The following is a 19,716-nucleotide window of genomic DNA, read 5'->3' on the forward strand; positions in this document are numbered from 1 at the left end:
AGCAGAACGATGCCTCTAGTGACAGCTGTTGTGCGCCACACTTGACGTTTGCTGAAGGGTAGTATTATGTTCACTGCTTTATCAAACTAGAAAAATGGAGAGGAAGTTGGGGGTGATGGGTATGTGGCATGTATTGTAGTGATGGTCTCACGGGGTATACTTATCTAAGTTGTACACAGACAATATGTACAGCTTTGTACATACCAATGCTATCTCAGCAAAGACTTTAAAAAAAAAAAAACAAGTAGCAAGACTACATACTTTAAATGGTGCGGCCGACTTAGAGATATCTGACAGTGTCTGGAAATGGTCCTCACACATTTACGATACGACCCGCAGCTCTCCTCTTTGATGTCTATCTACATAAGAGAAATGGAAACCCATGAAAGGCTTCCAGGCACATGTTCCCAGCAGCACTATCCATCACAACCCGGGCCCTGGACGCACCTGAGTGTCCATCATCTGACAACCGGAGAAGCAGGCTGTGCTGCCTGTGTACTGTAGGACAGCGTTTGGCCATCGGCAGGACAGAGGGCTGGTGCAGCCTGCGGCAGGGACGCACCACGAGCGCACCGTGGGAAGGCGGGGAGAGCCCAGTTCCCAGAGACCACCTCGCACACACACAATGGCACTTTACAGAGCTTCCAGAAAAGGCAAAGGTACCCCCAGTGGGCCAGAAGTCGCGAGACGTGGGGCAGGCACAAGCTCCTTTGGGGGTGCTGGAAATGCCCCAGAGTTCCCTTGGTGATGGGTGCGACTCCACAGGTTTATCGTAAACCGTTCAGCTGTGCGTTTCAAATGGTGCATCCATCGCACTTCAAAAAAGTTTTCTCTTTTTTTTTCTTAAAGTGGCATGCTTGCCCTGCTGCTCCCTCCTGCCCTTCACAGCCTCGCGGGAAGAGCGCAAGCCCGGGGCTGGGTGGTGCGGACACGTTCAGACATCCTTGGCTCCGAAGGAACCCCCTGGAGCCAGATTGCCCAGATAATATCTCAGGCACCGCATGACCGGTTTGGCTTATTTTTAAATGCATTTCAGAAGCATTAAAACCAAAAGGAAAAAAAAAAACCCGCTGCAAGAGAACCTCTGGCAACAAGTCCCTCCCACTTAGCCCTCAGGAATTCGCCTTTTCATGAAATATTCAGGCGTCGGCAGGTGTGGCAGGGCTGGGACCTGAGGGGCAGAGCCCAACAAGCCATTAAAAATCGATGAACGAGTTCACTGCTTCTTCCGGGCAGAAGAACTTGATATCCTGCCGGACCGGTCAGACGTCACGGTGCACCCGGCACAGGCGCAGGAGCCTGGTGAGAAGGAGACGGTTCCACTCGTCCCATAGGATGGAGAACCCTGTGAAGTCACAAAAGCCAAAACAGGCCCCAGACACACAACACACCCCTGCAGGACGGAGGTGCCAAGCCGCCAGGAGCGATCTGGGTGGGGGGTGGGGGGAGAAGAGAAACAGACAAGGACAAGATGGGTCTTTTGCTTATGCAGCCCGTGCACCTCTGGATTGAGTCATGAAAATATGCATGTATTAATTTTGCAAAGCAAAGAACAAAGAAAAAGTCAGAGAATGTGACTGAATGGTCTCTGCAGCTGCGCCCAGAGGTCAACCGGCCAAGCCGTGGTGCCCCTGGTGGGTGTGCCAGTGGGAGGGGGAGGGCTTAATCAGGATGTGCCTCCGGGCTTAGCCCCTCCTGGGGTGTCTGCTGTGTGCAGCTGCTCACCGGGCATCGGGACGAGGCAGAGCTGACCGACTAATGAAACACTTCATCGAGTGTTGCTGCCCACTGCATTATGAGCATTTTCCAGCGCCGTGCAGGCTGGATTTGCACATCGTGAAACGCAGTGACGGTTTACCCTGGAAAGCCGTGCCACGCAGCATTCCCGAGACGGGCTGAGTTCACCTGATGGCTTTCAAAGCTGGATTCCCTTCTCTGTGCCCACGAGCGCGCGCAGAGCCACATTCCTGCCAGTCCTTCCTCGATAACCTCTCCCTCTTTCAACAAAGCTCCGCAGTCTTAAAAGTTCTTGCCCTAGGGGAGAAAGCTCTCGGAAAACATCTCTGCCTCTTCTCCACAGGGCCCTTGTGGTGTTGCAGCAAGAGAAAGCTGCCGAGAGAGCTTCCTCGGGTCGTCCGAGTTCCAGGCTTCTTCTGAGCTTGGGACTCTCAGGTTCTGCTGCAGAGAAAAAAAATAGAAACTGGTTTCCATTCCCAAAGGTCCAGAAGTCAGTAGGCTGTGATCTCTGAGCCAAGCCAGCTCCCAGACTGTTTCTGTGTGGGCTGTGAGCTAAGAATGGTTCGTGCATTCTTAAATCTTGAAAAATAAATCCAAAAGAAGAATAACATTTCATGATGTGTGCAAATGATATGAAATTCAAATTTCAGTGTCCGTGAATACAGCTCCCTGAGAGCACAGCCACGGCCACTCCTCGTGTATTTGCACCACAAGCATGGAATTGAGTTTTCACAGTGGACATTGTACAGCCTGCAAAGCCCAAACGTTTGCCGTCTAGCCCTTTCCAGAAAAACCTTGTCCGCGTGCCTGGGGTGGGATAGAAACGTTAGCAGCTGAGAGCTGAGCCATGTCCTGCAGGATCCCAGTGACCCCACGACTTGTACGGGAATCGCTCTCTCTCTCTCTCTCTGGGGGACACAATGACTTCGGTCACTGCCAGCTGGGGCGGCCGGTGCAGGGTGCCGAGCGGGCATCATCACCCTGGAGGCATGGTGGGTGCTGTCTTTCCTCACTTCGGGAACACTGTTCTCTGTCACTCGCATCATTGCTTTTGCAATGGCTTTGCTAGGGGAAAACTCACCTGCACAGTTGTTATTAATTTTGGAAATGCTAATGAGAAAATCATCTTTTTAATGAGATTGCCTTGCTGGCTTCCCACTCCCTCCCTCAACTGGGCTCTCTGGGGGTCAGGGGCTGCACCTTGTTCAGTTTTGCAAGCCCAGGCTCTCGTATGAGCACCAAAGTTGACACCATAGAGTAGGGTTCTGTGGTCATTGGTGGGTTGGGACATGAGTTTGGCTGCCATCCTCTGGTGTTTATAAATGAAACAGGACAGCCTGGGACTGGGTGGATGAGAACAGAAAGGCCGGAGCAGACTATTCAAGTGCTTCTGCTGTGCTTGGCTGTGATGGAGGCACCACACGCCCGCGTGCACCGCAGACGCAAGGGCAGTGAGTGCTGCGGGTGGCCTTGGGACAGTCCTAGTGCAGCCCCTCCTCCAGCCCCACTGCAAGCCGGTGCGGTGAGGGTCGCAAAGCCGCAGGAGAAGTGATCCCGGTTCTCCGAGAGCTGACAGCCATCGGGGAGCAGGGGTTCCCCCCTCAAAGCGGTGAGAAGGCAGCAGCTCCTCACTGAGAGGAGGCGGCAACCGTGAGGCTGCAGCAGTCCGCGGGAACCCAAGCGCCTGACCTCCAGCACCCACGGAGCCTTGCGCCAGTGTCCTCGGGCCGAGACTAGGGCACTGTGCCAGTTCCGAACGTGCAGGTCAGAATGGGCCGTGCAGTGCAGCAAAGCCCCTTCCCCAGAGTGGGAGGGCCAAGGTGGGGAACAAGGCTCAGAGCCCCCGGCCCCCACCTGGGAGCTCAGGCTCAGGCCCAGCACTTCCTAGGGGAGGAGTTGGAAAGCAGGAAGAGGCGATGGCGTCTCCCCGAGTGCTCGGGACCCATCTGGGCAGCCAGCTGAGTCTGAGCTGGAAAGAGAGACGCGAGGAGCGGGGAGGAGTGGACTGTGCAGGAGACACTGCGGCATTGCTGCCCCTGCGGGAGGGCCGGGGGTGAGCAGAGAGGGAGCCTTGACTTCCGATCCCTGGCAGAGGCTCGGGGCGCACTGCCTTCCGCAGAGTGAGAGAGCGTCCCCCCCCCCACCGTCCCGAGTAGGACAGGAAGTCCACCAGGGCACTGAAATTCTAACTTTGGGCCGGTGACTGCGTGTCTTAATTTACCCTCTTCCAAAGTTGACAGCGGCTTCCAGGAGCCAAGATTGGGGCTGCCAACAGTGACGACGACAGTGGCACCGCCCACGTAGTGCAGGGTTTTGCAGTCCTAAAGCACTCCTATACAAGTGCCTCCTTTTCAGATGTGGGCTGGACGACCATGACTATCAAGAGAAGAAAAAAACGGAATGTCAAAGAAGTTAGGAGAACAATTCGAGGTCATACAACTCGGCTTGGCTTGTTTTCCTAAAAAAGATTTATGTATTTGAAAGGCAGAGTTAGAGAGAGAGAGGAAGAGAGCCATGAAGAGGGCTCTTGCATCTGCTGGTTTGCTCCCCAAATGGCTGCACCACTGGGGCTGGGCCGGGTCCAAGCCAGGAGCCCGGAACTGCATCTGTGTCTCTCACGTGGGTGGCAGGGGCACAAGCACTTGGGCCATCTTCCGCTGCTTTCCCAGGCCCATTAGCAGGGAGCTGGATTAGACGTGGAGCAGCTGGACACGAACCGGCGCCCATGTGAGATGCTGGCGTCGCAGGCAGTGGCTTGAACCGCTGTGCCACAGTGCTGGCCCCAGGATTGCTTTGTTTTGTTTTCTGTGCAGAGATCGTGTGTCACTCACTGGCTCCACCATCCTTTCCATGCACTGCCTGCGATAGGCAGGCTCTCGTGCTGACGGACACAGGGGTTCCCTCAGAGCAGCTACAGGAGACAGGACTGCTCGGAAGGCTGGGCGTGGCGACGTGCAGGAAAGAATCCTTGCAAGTCAGAGATGCTGCATTGCAAAGTTGACCGTCGCAGAATTTGAACCCCGGGGGTCAGCTGGGTGCCAAGGCAGCCCTGGGGAGGGCTCGGTACCTCACCAAAGGCCACCACCATGGCCGTGCTCAGCCACTGCCTCGCCCTGTGCCACGTGCTCCTGTACCTGTCTGCTCTCAAAGATTCACTCAACATCTGCGTCTTTCCTGGTGATTCAACAGCGCTGTGATTTCAGAGTGTGTGCCCGGAGTCCCTGTGCTGGAATATTGACGCCCGATGCGGTGGTGCTGGTAGGGGGCGTTTGGGGGTGGCGCCCTCCCAATGGATCTGCCCGCCCTTCTCCTTTCTGCTGTGAATGGAAGCAGCTCAAGGCCCTCACCAGAAGCTAGCAGATGCTAGAGCCAGGCTCGTGGCCCTCCGCGGCTCCACCACCATGAGCCGACAGGCACGTCACTCCTTTGTGAGTGACCCAGGCTCAGGTGTTCTGCTGTGGCAGCAGCAAATGGTTTGAGACGCTCAGTGTGCTCAGAATTCATGGGCTCCTCGGTGTGTCGACCTGGTCCATGTCCGCTCCTCCTCCCAGGGTTTGTCACTTAATTATCTTCGTGTTTCCCGATTCAGGTTCTTGAGAACCGAATCTGCCGAGCCCCACTTGGGGAGAATAAGGCTCCTCTTGGTCCAGCGAGCCTGGCTCAGGGTCATGGGCATCCCCTGGGTGGGCGTGTGGGGATGGCCAGTGTCGCGAGGCAGCGGTGGGGCAGAGGGCAGAGAAGACACCCCCACCCGCTGGTGTCGCCCCTTACTGAGAGTCACTTTGCTCCTGACGTGAGGGTGCGCCCTTTCATGGCCCTGACCACGCTGAAACGACCCTTCTGTATGCTCCCCCGTATCCGTCCAGCTCATTTGCTGGCTCGCTCGCTTGCTCATTCATTCGTTCAACAAATACGTCACGAATGCCCACTGCGTCTCGGACGTCGGGCTAGCTCTGGGCATCAGGAGGGACCTGGTTTGCCATCAGGACTTTGCCCTGCCTGCAGCTTCTTCCCTCCATCAAGCGGGTCTGCTTGTGACTTGTGTGGCACGGGCCTTGATTTCTTGGATGTCCTGGTGACGCAGGTCTCCTGCATCCCACATCCCGACCTGAGTACACTCCACCCTTGGAAAGGGAGACAGGGGCCAGCGTCGTGGCGCTGCGGCGTGAGCTGCCCAGTGCGATGTCCACTTCGCACATTGGAGCTCCGGTCCCGGTCCTGGCTGCTCTACTCCAGTCCCGCTCCCGGCTGCTCTGCTCCAGTCCCGCTCCCTGTCAACGCCCCTGGGAAGGCAGCAGATCATGGCCCAAATATCTGTGCCCCTGCCACCCACCTGGGAGGCAGGATGGACTTCCAGGCTGCTGGCTTCAACTTGGCCAAGCCCCAGCTGCTGTGGGCATTTGGTGGGCAGCAGATGGACACACATCTATGGACACACGCCCTGCCTCCCGAGGAGGCTCACCCAGGGTCCCAGTCTTCTCACAAGCACATCCCGGAAACCATCGGCCTGGGTAAAGCCAGATTACATTGGGAGTACGGTGGTCTCAGGCTGAAATCAACCACCAAGGCTGCCTTTGGCGGGGGCAGCTCTCTCTGCTGAAGTTCGTGTTCACTCTCCTGCCCGGCCCTGCGTGGAGGCAGGAAGGCGGAAAGCGATTTCGCCGCGGGCAGGCGCCCTCCGCACCTTGCTCTTCCGGCCCTGAGTCCCAGCGCCTTTGATGCACCGTGGAGCCGGGCTGTGTTCGAAGTTTGTTTTTCAGGTTGCGGATGTTGTAATCACAAGAAGCGGTTTTGTTATGGCTACAGCAGGAGTCTCTGGGCTTGCACAGGTTTGGGGCGGGCCTAGGGGCTGCCAGAGCCATGTGGAGTTTGTTTATATTCAAACACAGGGACTCCCCTTCCCTGGACTCCACCCCTCTCTTCTAGGCTCCAGGGTTTCTCTCTTGGAAGGCGAAGGGAAGCCACGGAAGGGCTTGTTCCCTGCCTTCCTGCCCCTTCTAGAAAATTCGGCTCTGAACTAAGGAAACTCGTGTTGTTTTCAAATATCTAGTTTGTTCTGAAGTCAGCGTTGTTTTCAAGTTGCATTCACACCACAGAAGTTTCCTTTTTGAGCGGTGAATGGATTGTCTGGAGCCCCAGGAAATGAACTTGGCCAGAGTCACAACGGCTGAGGCTGACGGGGTCTCGCCTGGGACAAGCAAGGCTGCTCCCCAACCCCACCCTCTCACCTCCCTTTTCCTCCCTCCTCTGCTCCTTCCCTCCCGCGCCTCTCCCCTTGCTGTTTCTTTTGTTCTCTGCCTCCTTGCTGTCATGGAGAAAATGTAGGTCCCCTCTCTGACCTCACATTCTCACCTGCCAGTTCAGAACCCCCCCCCGGGGGGGCCCCCAAGTAAGTACCTGCAGGGGACATGTGCGCACGCAGACACACACTCTCCGAGATGCACGCACATTCAACTCCTGTGCCAAGGACCCCGGTAAAGCAGGTTAGCCCCCAGATAAGCAGAGTCGGAGCAGTGAGTTCTGCCCCAATTTTATGTCCCAGTGTCTGGAGAGGTAACAGATAACTCTGCAGTTAAAATGCTATTTTTCTCCCTGTGGGCAAAGTTAATATTAACATTGCTTAAAAAGAAGGAGCTCTATTTCTTGTTAAGCAGCCTCTTTCCCGTTCTGACTCCCCGAGCTATTCTCAGAGGGCCTTAGGTGGTATTGTGCACGGTCTTTTGTAGAATAATGCAGTGTTTATATTCCAGGGCTCCATTGTGAGATCAATCAGTCCCTGCAGGGCGGTTTATAAACACTGTTCGCAGGTGGTCTCTGTGTGTCACTCCCCACAAGACAAGCCCTCCTTCTCAGGAAGGGGCCTCCCCAGAGAGGAGCCAGCGCTGCAGCCAGGGCTTCCGGCAGGCTAGCCAGACGGTAACCGGGCCCTGGAGCCCCCGTGTTCCTCTCTAGAGCCCCCTCCCCTCCAGAGGAAAGCGGGGTCTGGAGCTGAGCTCAGAGCCCGGAGGCTGAGCCGCCCCTCTCTTCCCTCTGTTCTGTACTCAGCAGCGTCCTCTCAGAGGGTCACGCGGAGTCTGCCGGGGTCTCCCACGCCACGCCCTTTCTCAGCCCTCTGGCCGCACGGCAATCAAGTTTTCCAGAAAGCGTTTGAGAGCGTCTTGCTTCTCGCTTGGGCGATTTTCCTGTAGTCGACGTAGGTCTTCTAATTCCAGAACCACTTGGCTGAGTTTAAAATGCGCTTCTGGGTATCTACTTAAGGATGACGGCAGAGAAAAGGGTCCAGAGAAGGCGTGAGGTTGGCAGAGGGCGGTCGCGGGACCGCTTCTCCTCCTGCTTCCCCATCAGCTCAGCACCGTCAACGCCTGGCCTCTGCACAGTGCCGTGGATGTGCCTGCCAGACGAGAGCCCCAGAGGCTGGGGGTGGAGAGGGGCGGCTCCCAGCGCTGCCCTGGCCTGTCTCGGAGGGAACCCTGGCCCTCTGGGGGGTCGGGGGCCTCCTTGGCGGACCTGAATGGACTCCCGTGTGTCTTTCAGCGCCACCCCCATCTGTTCCCCTGAACCTCATCATAACCTGTGTGCCTTTGGTACAGGGTTGGCGTACACCCAAGCATGTGCGATTGGCCTAGGGAAAATAAACAATTCTGGGTCTGTGAGATCAGAGGCTTTGCTTAACAAAGTTCAGAGGCGTGGACGCTATCTTAGGTACAGCCCAAGAGATCCCACGGGCAGCACGCTCCTTTCAAAGAGCTGAGTTAAAAGTCCCGGAGTTACTCAGCAAGGGATAATCCGCTGCAGGCGATACGTTGTTTTCATTCTCCCTGTAATTTATCTTTCAGCAGACGGGCTACAGAAAAAGCAACAAACTGTGCGCTCACAAGTGTCTTGGCTCTGATTCTAGACGGGCGATTCGCAGGCCCTTGAGTGGGAGCTGTCGTCAAGCGGGACTGCTCTGGGACCGCGCAGACACTGCTGATCTCTGGACACTGGGCCCAGTTTTTCCCAGATCTGTGAGAAGCTAGAGGATACACGGTCTTCTCTGGGATTCTCTGGAACTACAAGTAGGGAGGAAGGGGTGGCTGAGGTCATGACAAACGAATTAGCTGGAGCAGCAATTAGCCCAATGGTTTGATGTTGGCCCATGCATGTTATACGGCCTTGTCCTCGGGCTGCCTGTTTCTGGGGTGGCTGTACGTGGTCCTGGAGCAAGCATCGTCTTTGGACTGTTTTCTCCATGCCTTGCATTTCCTCTGCACCAAGCATGGCAAGTCCAGAGACCTCTCTGGCCTGTGTGGTGGTGGCTGTTGGTGTCTGGGCGATCCTGTCGATGGTCTGAGACCAAGACTTGCTTCCTCCTGCCGGCAAGCGTGGCTGGGCCTCCTCCAGACTCCTGGATGTATTTCCAGAGTGTCTACAGGAGAGGGTGTGTGGGGGTCGCCATGACACCTGCTGTTCCTGGCTTCTCTCCATCACCCACTTGCTCCGGTTTACAGAGTTTGCCGGCCTGGTGCCCAACATGATCGGATTGAACGGTGGTGAGCCTAGGGTGCAGGAGTGGGAACGTCCAACCCTGGGCCATATAAGGCCCGTGAAATCATTAGGCCTGGCCTTGACAAGGCAACTGCAGGTGGGACTTGAAATCTCATAAATCTATAGGAGGCTAATTTTTAAGTTGACAATAATGTTTGCCCCATGAGTGATACTATCAATATCCAAGCGGCCCTTGACATGAAGACATTCCCTGGTGCCTGGCCCAGAGGAAAGTAACTAGTCACAGTGTCCCTGCGACTGAAGGCATTCATGCCTGTGTCTTGGGAGAGGGTTGGGTCATGAGGGGCGGGGCTAGCTACTCCAAGAGCATGTGTCACAGGGCGAGGCCAGCCCTCTGGCTTGCTCTGCTGGACTTAATCAGCTCCCCAGCCAGGCTGTGCTGCAACCGGGAGCCCCTTGCCAGCCACCAGCGCCACCAGGTTGGGACTTTCCAGCCATCACAATCTTTGCTTTGAAAGACTTTTTATTTATTTAAGAGACAGAGCGAGAGCGAGATCTTCCATCTGCTGGTGCATTCCCTAAATAACTGCAACAGCCAGATCTGGGCCAGACTGAGGCCCAGGGTCTCTCACACAGGGGCTGAAGCACTTGGGTCATCTTCTGTCTTCCTCGGCTCATTAGCAGGGAGCAGGATCAGAAGCAGAGCAGCCGGCACTCCGATAGGGGACGCTGGCATGGCCAGATGTGGCTTAACCTGCTGTGCCCCGGCCATCAGAATCTTGAGTGAAGTAGATTTCTCTTCCTAAAACTTAACCCAGTGTGTGGTGCTGTGTTATTAGCAACAGAAAATGAACTAAGACATTGTCTCGAAAAAAGATTCCTGTTTGTCAGAGAGAGGGAGATGAGATTATGTACCTGGCTGGATGACTCTTCCCCGTAGGAGAGAATTCATGATGTATTTTAGTGGGAACTCCCCTCTCCATTTCCTCCTGTCTCTGCTCCGCTCGGGCTTGACTGGCTCAGTACCCAGGCTGTCGGGGAACCTGGGGAACTCACCTGGTGGTTGCCCCGACCGATCGCTGGCTGACACGCTTGGGGCCCTGCTGGGTGCTTAAGGGACGTCAACCCTCACACGGCGAGGCGTCCACAGAGAAAGAGGGAAGCCAAGGAGAGCAAGGGGCAAGGTCAGGAGGCACACGGGACAGGCTCGGCTGAGACCGGGGAGCCTAGGCAGGAGACAAAGCTCTGCCCACAAGAGGCTGCCTCTGAGGACCTCTGGTTTCTTCACCTTTGAAATGAGAAGCATCGACTGAGTGGTTTCCAAGGCTACTCTTAGCACTCGTATATTATGGCTATTTATTGAGAGAGAGGATTTCGTGTACAGAGGGCAGATTTTTTTCATTCTCTTTTATTATTATAAAGAGAATGGATTGTGTAGTTCATAGATACAGTTCTTTCCTTCCTCCCTCCCTCTCTCCTTCCTTCCTTCCTTCCTTCCTTCCTTCCTTCCTTCCTTCCTTCCTTCCTTCCTTCCTTTCTCTCCTTCTCTCCCTCTCTCCCTCTCTCCCTCTCTCCCTCTCTCCCTCTCTCTTTCTCTTCTCTCTTTCTCTCTTTCTCTCTTTCTTTCTTTCTTCTCTGAAAAGAGCCTTTGGGCCAAGGATGGAAAACGGAGGCGCGCTGCCTAAGCCCGCTCCCCGCGGATGCGGCGCGCCAGCTGGATGTCCTTGGGCATGATGGTGACGCGCTTGGCGTGAATGGCGCACAGGTTGGTGTCCTCGAAGAGCCCCACGAGGTAGGCCTCGCAGGCCTCCTGCAGCGCCATGACGGCCGAGCTCTGGAAGCGCAGGTCCGTCTTGAAGTCCTGCGCGATCTCGCGCACCAGGCGCTGGAACGGCAGCTTGCGGATGAGCAGCTCGGTGGACTTCTGGTAGCGCCGGATCTCGCGCAGCGCCACCGTGCCGGGCCGGTAGCGGTGCGGCTTCTTGATGCCGCCCGTGGCCGGCGCGCTCTTGCGGGCCGCCTTGGTGGCCAGCTGCTTGCGCGGCGCCTTGCTGCCCGTCGACTTGCGCGCCGTCTGCTTCGTGCGGGCCTTGCTCCCCGACCTGCGACCTCGCTCCCCGGCGAGCTAATCTCCCACAGATACAGCTCCAAGAGCATAATGCTACTTCCTTCCCTCTTTCTTCCTTTCTTTTATTTATTTTTTCTTGTTTTCTTTTAATTGTTGGGATTAAGTATTTCTAGTTTACTTCATAATCGCAGGCTTAATCCTCTACCAAATAAAGAGTTCAACGAGTAAAAAGCAAAAAGACCACTGTTCCAAGGAGTATAGACAAGGGCTGAAACAGTAATCAAACCCCAAGACGTCAGTTTCACGCATACACATTAAGGGTTTTTTTGTACTTTATATATTAGCTACCACAAATCAGAGAAGATATGTGGTAATTGTCTTTTTGTGTCTGACTTACTTCACTAAACATAATGGTCTCCATTGGCAACCATTTTGTTGAGAAAGACGGGATTTCGCTCTTTATGACTGAGTAGTATCCATCACATGTATACCTTCTTTTCTTTGGTCATCGGCTGATGGACCTCTGGGATGACTGCATATCTTAGCTATTCAGAACTGCACTGCGAAACACGGGGCACAGGTATCAGAGGGCAGAACTGCAACAGGCAGCTACAGCTTACATCTTTGCACCATCGCCATCTGGAAATCCGTTAGCAAGCAAGACAGACAGCTCTGGAAATAGGATGCCAACTGAAGGGGGCTCTGCCTGACTGAGGTACGGGACATCTCCCGTCATTTCTCCCCTGACTTGCATGTGAGGTTTGTGAGAGCAGGGGCCGCGCCCGGCTCGTTGGCTGCTGGGTTCCAACCACCATTTGTGCACCCAGCATACAGGGTGCTCTCAGAAATAACTATCGGATGGGTGAACGAACCACAGTTCATTGCACCTGCTGTCAAACCCAGGCTCTGTGTCCCGTCCCCGAGGGACCCGTCAGTGTTGCCACCTGTCTGCCCTCCCTATTCATTCTCACTCTCACGGTCTGGCTAGTTCCATGCAGTTCTTCAAGGACACTCTGACTTTCGCCTCCTCCATGATTCCCTCTTTGCTTGCTAGATCCTGTTTCAGTAAGCCCAGGGTAAGTTCTGCTCGGTTCTTGCATCTAATTAAGGTGGACTTTTAACATCCACTCGCACGCCTGGGGAGATGAAGGTTTTCAGCCAAGGTGTGTGTGTAGAGCAGAACTGACACAGCTGGTTCACAGCGCAGCCACCGGAGCTGGACAGATGCGGGCTGCACTCCTTTCTACGATGTCACCTGGGGGAAACCGCGCGATTCTCTGTGCTTTTGCATCCTCACCTGGAGATGGGACTAAAACGAGCTCACCTGGAGCGTTGCTGTGGGGCTTGAATGAGGTCATTCTAAGAGGCATTTATGAAGTTCAGGGGCGCTGATCTTTCCACATGGAGGATTGGTGCTGTGGCATGGTGGGTAAAGCCGCTGCCTATAGTGCCAGCATCCCATATGGGATCCCATATGGCGGCTGCTTCACTTCTGATCCAGCTCCCTGTTAATGCGCCTGGGAAAGCAGCGGAGGATGGCCCAAGTGTTTGGTCCCCTGACCCACTTGGGAGACCTGGAAGGAGTTCCTGGCTCCTCGCTTTGGATCGGCCTGGCTCCAGCCATTGTGGCCATGTGGGGAGTGAACCAGTAGATGGAAAATCTCTCTCTCTCTCTCTCTCTCTCTCTCTCTCTTGCTTGCTCTCCTCCCCCGCCTCAAAATCCTCTCTCTCTCTCTCTCTCTCTCTCTCTGTAACTCTGCCTTTCAAATAAATACATACATATCTTTTTTTTTTTAAAGTAAACATAGCATCGGGTTGCCATCTCAGCAGGCTTCATGAAAATAACATCCTCCTGGGCAAAGAATGCGTCACTTTCTCATGTCAGAGAGCCACATTTGCAAGGTCTGATGATGGACCACAGGGTCTCAGGCTTGTAGATTTCTCAGTGGAGGAGAGGGAGGGGGAAGAAGAGCAAGGGGAGGGTGCGAACTGATTCTGCTTGCCTTAGTGTGATGTTTCCTTTCTGAACCTTCTCAAAAGGGCTTTCTCTGAGGTCCTGTAAAAATGTTGATGAAAGCCCCATACTTCCTGCCAATTGGTGGGAGCATGACACCTTTCTGGGGGCTGCTCTCTTAGCTCGGGACACAGTGCCCATGTGTTAGTGCCTGGAAGCCTTGAGGTGGTCTCAGGGCTACGCCCTAGGCTGCCCATGGGCTGTGCCACTTCCTCTCCAAAGATGTGCAATAGCTCTGGCTCCGTCCCAGGTGTGTGACGGGGCGGCAGAATTTGATTTGTTGAAACAGAAGGGGATGAAGGAGAGGAGAGGCGGGTCAGACACTGGGGCACTAGCACGAGCTACAAAGGTAGGAAGTGGGTCCTGCCGGAGGAGTGCCTGGGCCGATTCTCTTTCCTGTTGAAAACCAGCTCCAGAAGGGGCACAGAAGGCTCCCCTCTTCCCCTCGCTCCTGTCCTGCCTCCCTCTTAGTTGATGGGCTTTCATTTCGTCTTCTGGAGTGTTCTTTCCTAGCCTTCGTAATCCACACAGAAGAAGCAGAAATTAAAACAAAACGAATCTCTGTGTTCGCCTTGCTCACTGTCAGTGCAGAGTGGGGCCTTGGCCTTGGCCTTTTAGAGAGAACACCGCCAGCCCACTCCCGCCTTCCCAGGATTCCCAAGCACACGCCGGCTCCTTCTCCACAAAGAAAACCAAGGAGAAAACGGCTCTGACTTTAGGGTGGCAAAGCAGAGTTAATCATTAAGGGGTTTTCCAGAGCAACATGAAAACTGCCTCAACATAGGCTGCTGCCCGCAGAGAGAGAGAGAGAGAGAGAGAGAGAGAGAGAGAGGGAGGTAAGCCCTGATACCAATGGAGCAAGCAAGCGAGAAGTTTGTCTTCAGCGTCCTCTGCTTTGACCACAGGGAGCTGCTCCGGAGGAGGCAGGGGAAGCTCTGCCCAGCTCTGCAGCTCCCTAAGTAAACCATTTGACAAGCCCTCGGAGAGCGGCGAGCAGCCACACGAGAGCGGCGAGCCGCGACACGTCCGGGACGCGGCAGGTTGGCCCGGCTGGTGCTGTTCTGAGCAGTATTTGCTAAGTTCCAGCCACCAGCATGTTCTCAGAGAATGAGAGGCATGTCATCTTGATTTGACACGATAATCCCGAGTTGATGGAATTTCTTCACAGTGTGTGAAACTGGTTTTTCACCTCGCTGCTTACCTGGCTCCAGAGGCGGAGTCCGCTGAGAACTGAGCAGAGAAGTCCCCGTCCTCGCTCCCACTGCCGCCCTCCTAGCCCAGCCCCTGTGCCGCGCGCTGCACCGTCTCAGTCTCAGTGTGTGTCTGGGGTCTCTCAAACCACCGTCAGCTCTCTCGCTCTTTCTCGCTCCTGAAAAGGACAACTAATACATTGACAAAGTTTTCAGTCACGGCATTGCAGACCATTCTACGGCGCTGGGACAACTGAAATGCATCTTAACGTCCAGTATCTTCTACTTCTTAGCTTGACGGGACTCCGTAGGAAACAGCTGTAGAGCGAGGCCTGGCGGAGGAGGATGTGACTGTATCCGCCTACCTGTTAATATCAGGACACATAAGTGTTTCTCCCGCACTCACAGATAGCTGTGAACAAACTTGCTGTTCATTTGTTAACAATGTGGCACTCAAAAGAGATAATTGACATATGTGCATCATTCAACTTAAATATATATGTTAATTAATTATCATTCTTGAAAGTTGTGATCAACATCAAAGAGACATTCTTAATTGTCCAATTTAAATGACAAAATGTGATTTTTACACAGTTAAGAAGATCACTTAGGGTGTTGGTGGAAGTTTGATCCATGATTACTTAAAGCTTTTTTGTATGAATTAGGAAGTTCACAGACATTGTTCATAAATGAAAGTCTTAAAATGTTTGTTTATTTTCATGCACTTGAAAGGCAGAGCAGCAGAGGGACAGCGACAGAGGCAAACACACACACACACACACACACACAATCGTGCATCTACTGGTCACTCCCCAAAAGCCTGCAAGATCTAGGGCTGGGAGGTCAAAGCCAGGAGCCTGGAGCTCCACCTGGGTCTCTCACCTGGGAGGTGGTGGGGTCCCACTTGAGTCACGACCTTCTGATTCCCAGGGTACACTAGCAGGAGGATGTGCTGGACGCAGAGGTATTTCAAAAGTGGTGTTGCCGTCCCAAGAGGCTGTTTAACCTGCTGTGCTACAGCATCCACCCCTGAAAGATATTTTAAATAAATTTTAGAACAATTTTCATTTTATAATTCTTCATGGTATCTGTTTATTTAAATAAAAAGTAATTAGCAAATATTTATAAGCTACCTGGATGGTGCTACAGAGGAGTGCAAAACTCGTGAGTGATTTCTTTTATTACATAATGTGTGTGGTTTTATTTTAATATTTGTTTATTTATTTGAAAGGTAGAATTGCAGAGAGGCAGAGAGAGAGAGAGAGAGAAAGGTCTTCCATCTGCTGGTTCACTTCCCAGATGGCTGAAATGGCTGGAACTGCGCTGATTCAAAGCCAGGAGCCAGCAGCTTCCTCTGGGTCTCCCATGTGGGTGCAGGGGCCCAAGGACCTGGCCCATCTTCCACTGCTTTCCCAGGCCATAGCAGAGAGCTGGAAGGGAAGTGGAGCAGCCGGGACTCGAACCGGCGCCCATATGGGATGCCAGCCCTGCAGGTGATGGCTTTACTCATTACCCTCTTGAGTGATTTTTAAAGACATTCTAAAGGAACTAGTAGGTGATAATTTTAATTAATAATCAATTTTAAGTTAAGAAAATCAGGAAGGCTTCAACTACACTATAATTAAAATTATCAAGTTATATTCTCTGTGTTGCACAGAAATTAAAAAAAAATTGCAATCAGCTTACCTTGGAGTGTGGGCTGGAAAAGGCTAGGAGACGCCCCGGCTGCATTTAATAGTATCATTTTACCCTCAGAAACATTGGAAGCTGCTCATGCTTGGCCAGGAGAGATGGTGACCCATGGTGGTGCCAGTTGAACATGCACAACCTGAGAACCCACAATCTGAAACGCTCCCACAACTGACATGTTTTGAATCCACCAGGCCACAGTGGAGAGTTCCACATCTGACCTCATGTGATGGATTGCAGTGAGAACACAGGTGCACTAAAGACACTTACAAAATCATCTTCAGCTAACGCATGTGAGACAATCAAACACTGTTTTCAGACTTGAAGGTCTCTCATTATGCATATGCAAATATTCCAAAATCCAAAAACCTGCAAGACACGCTGGTCCCAAGTGTTTGGGGACCTGTGTGTCCTGGCCGTCAGTGACGACTCTACCGGCCTGCACGATGTTTTCCTGGATTCCCATTCCGGCCCCGTGTGGTCTGCGGATGATTAGACCCCTCCCCCACTCTTTGATTTGGTCTCTGCTGGAAGCACGGTGGCCCACATATGGCCAGGCCCTCACTTCCGACTGATGCCACAGTGTGGGCAGCTGGGGGCCCTGGCAGGTGGCAAGGGGCTGCCAGGGTTGGCATCACGTGAGGCCCATCGATGTGGCCACAGAACAGGAAAGGTGGAGAAATCCAGAGCCGAGTCGACAGCCATCCCTGGCTGTCTGCTGCGAGCCACGTCAGCCCCCAAGGCAAGCAGGTCATGGTGCCGGAGGTGGGGACACGGAGTTCCAGTCTCTGCTGTCCTCCCTGACAGCCAGATTGTGGGCACTTCCGCTTCCTCTGTCAAACCTGTTTTGTGGGCCTGGTAGAGCTCAGTCAGGTGTCTTCAAGCCATTCTTGCTAAGTCAAAATCTGCTTCTCCTTTCAACCTGGGAGTGGCTATCAGTCAGAGGGTGATGAACGTACTTCCCCCGCAGCAGCGACCAGGTGGAAAGCTGTCAGGACAATCCTTCGGGCAGTCTGACCGTTGGCCGAGCCCCTCCCAGCTCCGCCATGAAGCTGTTTGCCCTGGGCGGGCCAGGCAGTGCTGCAAGGGGGTCGCTTGATCCTGGGTGTGCGGGTGACAGCGGTGGTCTCCAAGGCAAGCAAGGGGCCGGTTCACTTGCTCTGTGCTTAATGTGGAATCAAAAAGGTGGAACAGCTACAGCGGCCTCAAAAGCTCTCCACGTGCCTGGGTTTGACCAGAGGCTACACACATGGGCAGAAGAGGTCAGGGTGGCCTTGAACTACCCACATGTGTGCCACAGGAGATCCCAAAAGGCATCAGCAGTGCGCTGGTTTTGAGGCACTCGCATCACTGATAAGCCCGGGGTGAGTGTTCCTGGCCACCCAGGGCCGGTTGTGGAACTGGCTTCCTACACAGCAGTGGGGATGATAGATCCCGAAACAAGGAAGGCAAACTGGTGGTGCTCGCTGTCCACAGCAAGGGGGACACAATTCCCAGAACAAGCAGCCTCCAGGGCGTCCTGAACACAAGCGAGATGGGCAGCCAGCAAAGGCAGTGTGCTTCTGTTCTGCAACCTCCAGTCCTGCTCCCTGGCCCCGTCCCTGGAGTGGAGCAAGTCCTCCGTGCTGGGCTCCACCGACTGCAGGACAGCCTCATGTCCTTGAGCAAGGACGTGGCAATCCCACTCCGTGTGCGTGCCGAGGACTCCCCGTGTCTCCGCAAATGCACCTCCGCCACCTGTGTGCATTTACTTGGGCCACGTCCTATGGGGAGAGGCACATACTCAAGTGGTTTAGGAGTGCTGAGTACAGGGCTGAGTGTTCGCAGATACGCAGCTGCTACCGTGTCATCCTGTTCACGGGGTCAGGGTGTGCAGGAAGCCCTGGCCTGGGGTCTCACTCTCAGTGGTCCCCTGTGTGCGGGGAATGTCACAGACATTTCTTCCATTTCCAAATGTAGAAGCATCGTACTTGACTGTTGAAACAACCCGCCATAATCCTTTGATGTGGTCTGAGAGCCAATAGGAGGCTAACTGGAAGTATCCACCCCATTCAAGAAAAGAAATCGCAAATAACAATGCTATCCCAGGGACTGAGATTAGTGCCACCTACCAAGATGTGAAGGGTGGCGGTGGTGGTTTCCACCCTATCTCCACCTAATTCGCACGCCTGGCATCTACAGAAGCCAGCGAGGTCTGGCAGATGTCAAACTGGATTACACAGCAGCTGCAGCTGTAATTGCTAGCCCAGATACGATGCCTTTGCCAGGCGAAATCAGCCTTAGGCCCATTGTGTGTGGCCATTGATCTGAAGACTCAACAGTCTGGTTTGCCCATGTCGACTCCCTCCCAGCCTCTGTCCCGATGCAGATGCCGCTCGCGGGGACTGAGACGGTGGGGTAACCTGCAGAACTCGCGCTGCCCGCCGTTGATAGCAGCATGTTGACCGCCCCATATTATCTGGAAGCCACAAGTCTGTCCAAGGCCCTGGTGAGACGTGTGTGCCCAGGAGACGGGACGTCACCCTTGCAAAGGTTTAGGGAGTATCTGTCAGCCCTGGGTCAGAGCGGCAGGACACCAAGCATGAAACAGCACCAGGATCTACTCTAAAAGTGAGGCCTGGCCCAAGTGCTGGAGCTGGGGTGGCAGTTTAGGCAAGGCTGCGGCTTCTGCATCCTGGGGAGGCCTCAAGCCAGCAGGAAGGAGGACAGGAAGGAGGCAGTGGAGCTGAGATGGCAAGCTGCAACGCTTGGGAGCAACCGGATCCACAGTGACCAACTGGAGCTCAAGTCGGGTCTGTCTGCTTCAGTCTCTGGGGTGATCTGCAAGATATCCTTCCCCAGGGAGCTCCCCACGCAGCAGCCCAGCATTCAGAGATGTCCAGGGAGGCGGCCTGTTGGGGCAGAAGTGGGGCTCGGGGCCTGGTGGCAGCCCCACTCCCGCAAGCTAAACCAGCCGATCAGCGATCATGTGCCCTTCCCCTGCAACAAACAAACAACAGGCTCCTGTTGTACTCCCGCCTTCCAAACCCCATGCTCATCCCTCTCCGGCCAGCTCGACTCTGGGCCATCCAGTGAAAGGGATGCTGGGAAATATAGCTCCAGCTTGGGTCGACAGAGTACCACGTCACACGTGATAGATGCACCACACGAGGGAGGCTTCAAGGACCCTGAGATCTGGGGCGCACTGGACACCCCCTCCAAAGGGAAAGGCACCCCGCATACTTCCCCCAGCAGGAAGGAGGCCCGACGCCGGCATGCCATCTTCGCATTCTGGAAGCAGGGCTTCTTCCCGCTGGGACTGCCCCAGCCCATTTGCCAAGTGACACGATGGCCGTCAGCTCTGCGGAGGACCCAAAGGAGGCACGCGTTTGGCCACAGGACCAGGCTGCTGGGCAACATAGCTCTGCCACTTGGGACTTGTGGCCTGATGGACCCCATGGGACAGGAAGGTAACTGTGGTGGCAGAAGGAGGTGAAGCAGGTGAACTCGGAAGATGCCCCCGAGGCCCGTCTGCAGCAGAGACCTCTGCG

General features: G+C 54.4%; 1 protein-coding gene across 1 annotated transcript; it reads right to left on the reverse strand.

Annotated features, from left to right (window-relative positions):
* Positions 1–10,906: 10,906 nt before the first annotated feature.
* On the reverse strand, positions 10,907–12,326 carry LOC100354642 (histone H3.1-like). The gene is made up of 2 exons (XM_089333571.1): positions 12,312–12,326; positions 10,907–11,350 (listed from the first exon to the last, which is right to left on the reverse strand). Exons 1-2 carry the CDS (start codon positions 12,324–12,326, stop codon positions 10,907–10,909), a joined length of 459 nt encoding a protein of 152 aa, XP_089189697.1.
* Between the last annotated feature and the right edge of the window lie 7,390 nt (positions 12,327–19,716).

This window comes from Oryctolagus cuniculus, chromosome 5, assembly GCF_051225735.1.
Source record: "Oryctolagus cuniculus isolate XC-2025 breed Fujian yellow rabbit chromosome 5, ASM5122573v1, whole genome shotgun sequence".
Classification (NCBI taxonomy): Eukaryota; Metazoa; Chordata; class Mammalia; order Lagomorpha; family Leporidae; genus Oryctolagus; species Oryctolagus cuniculus.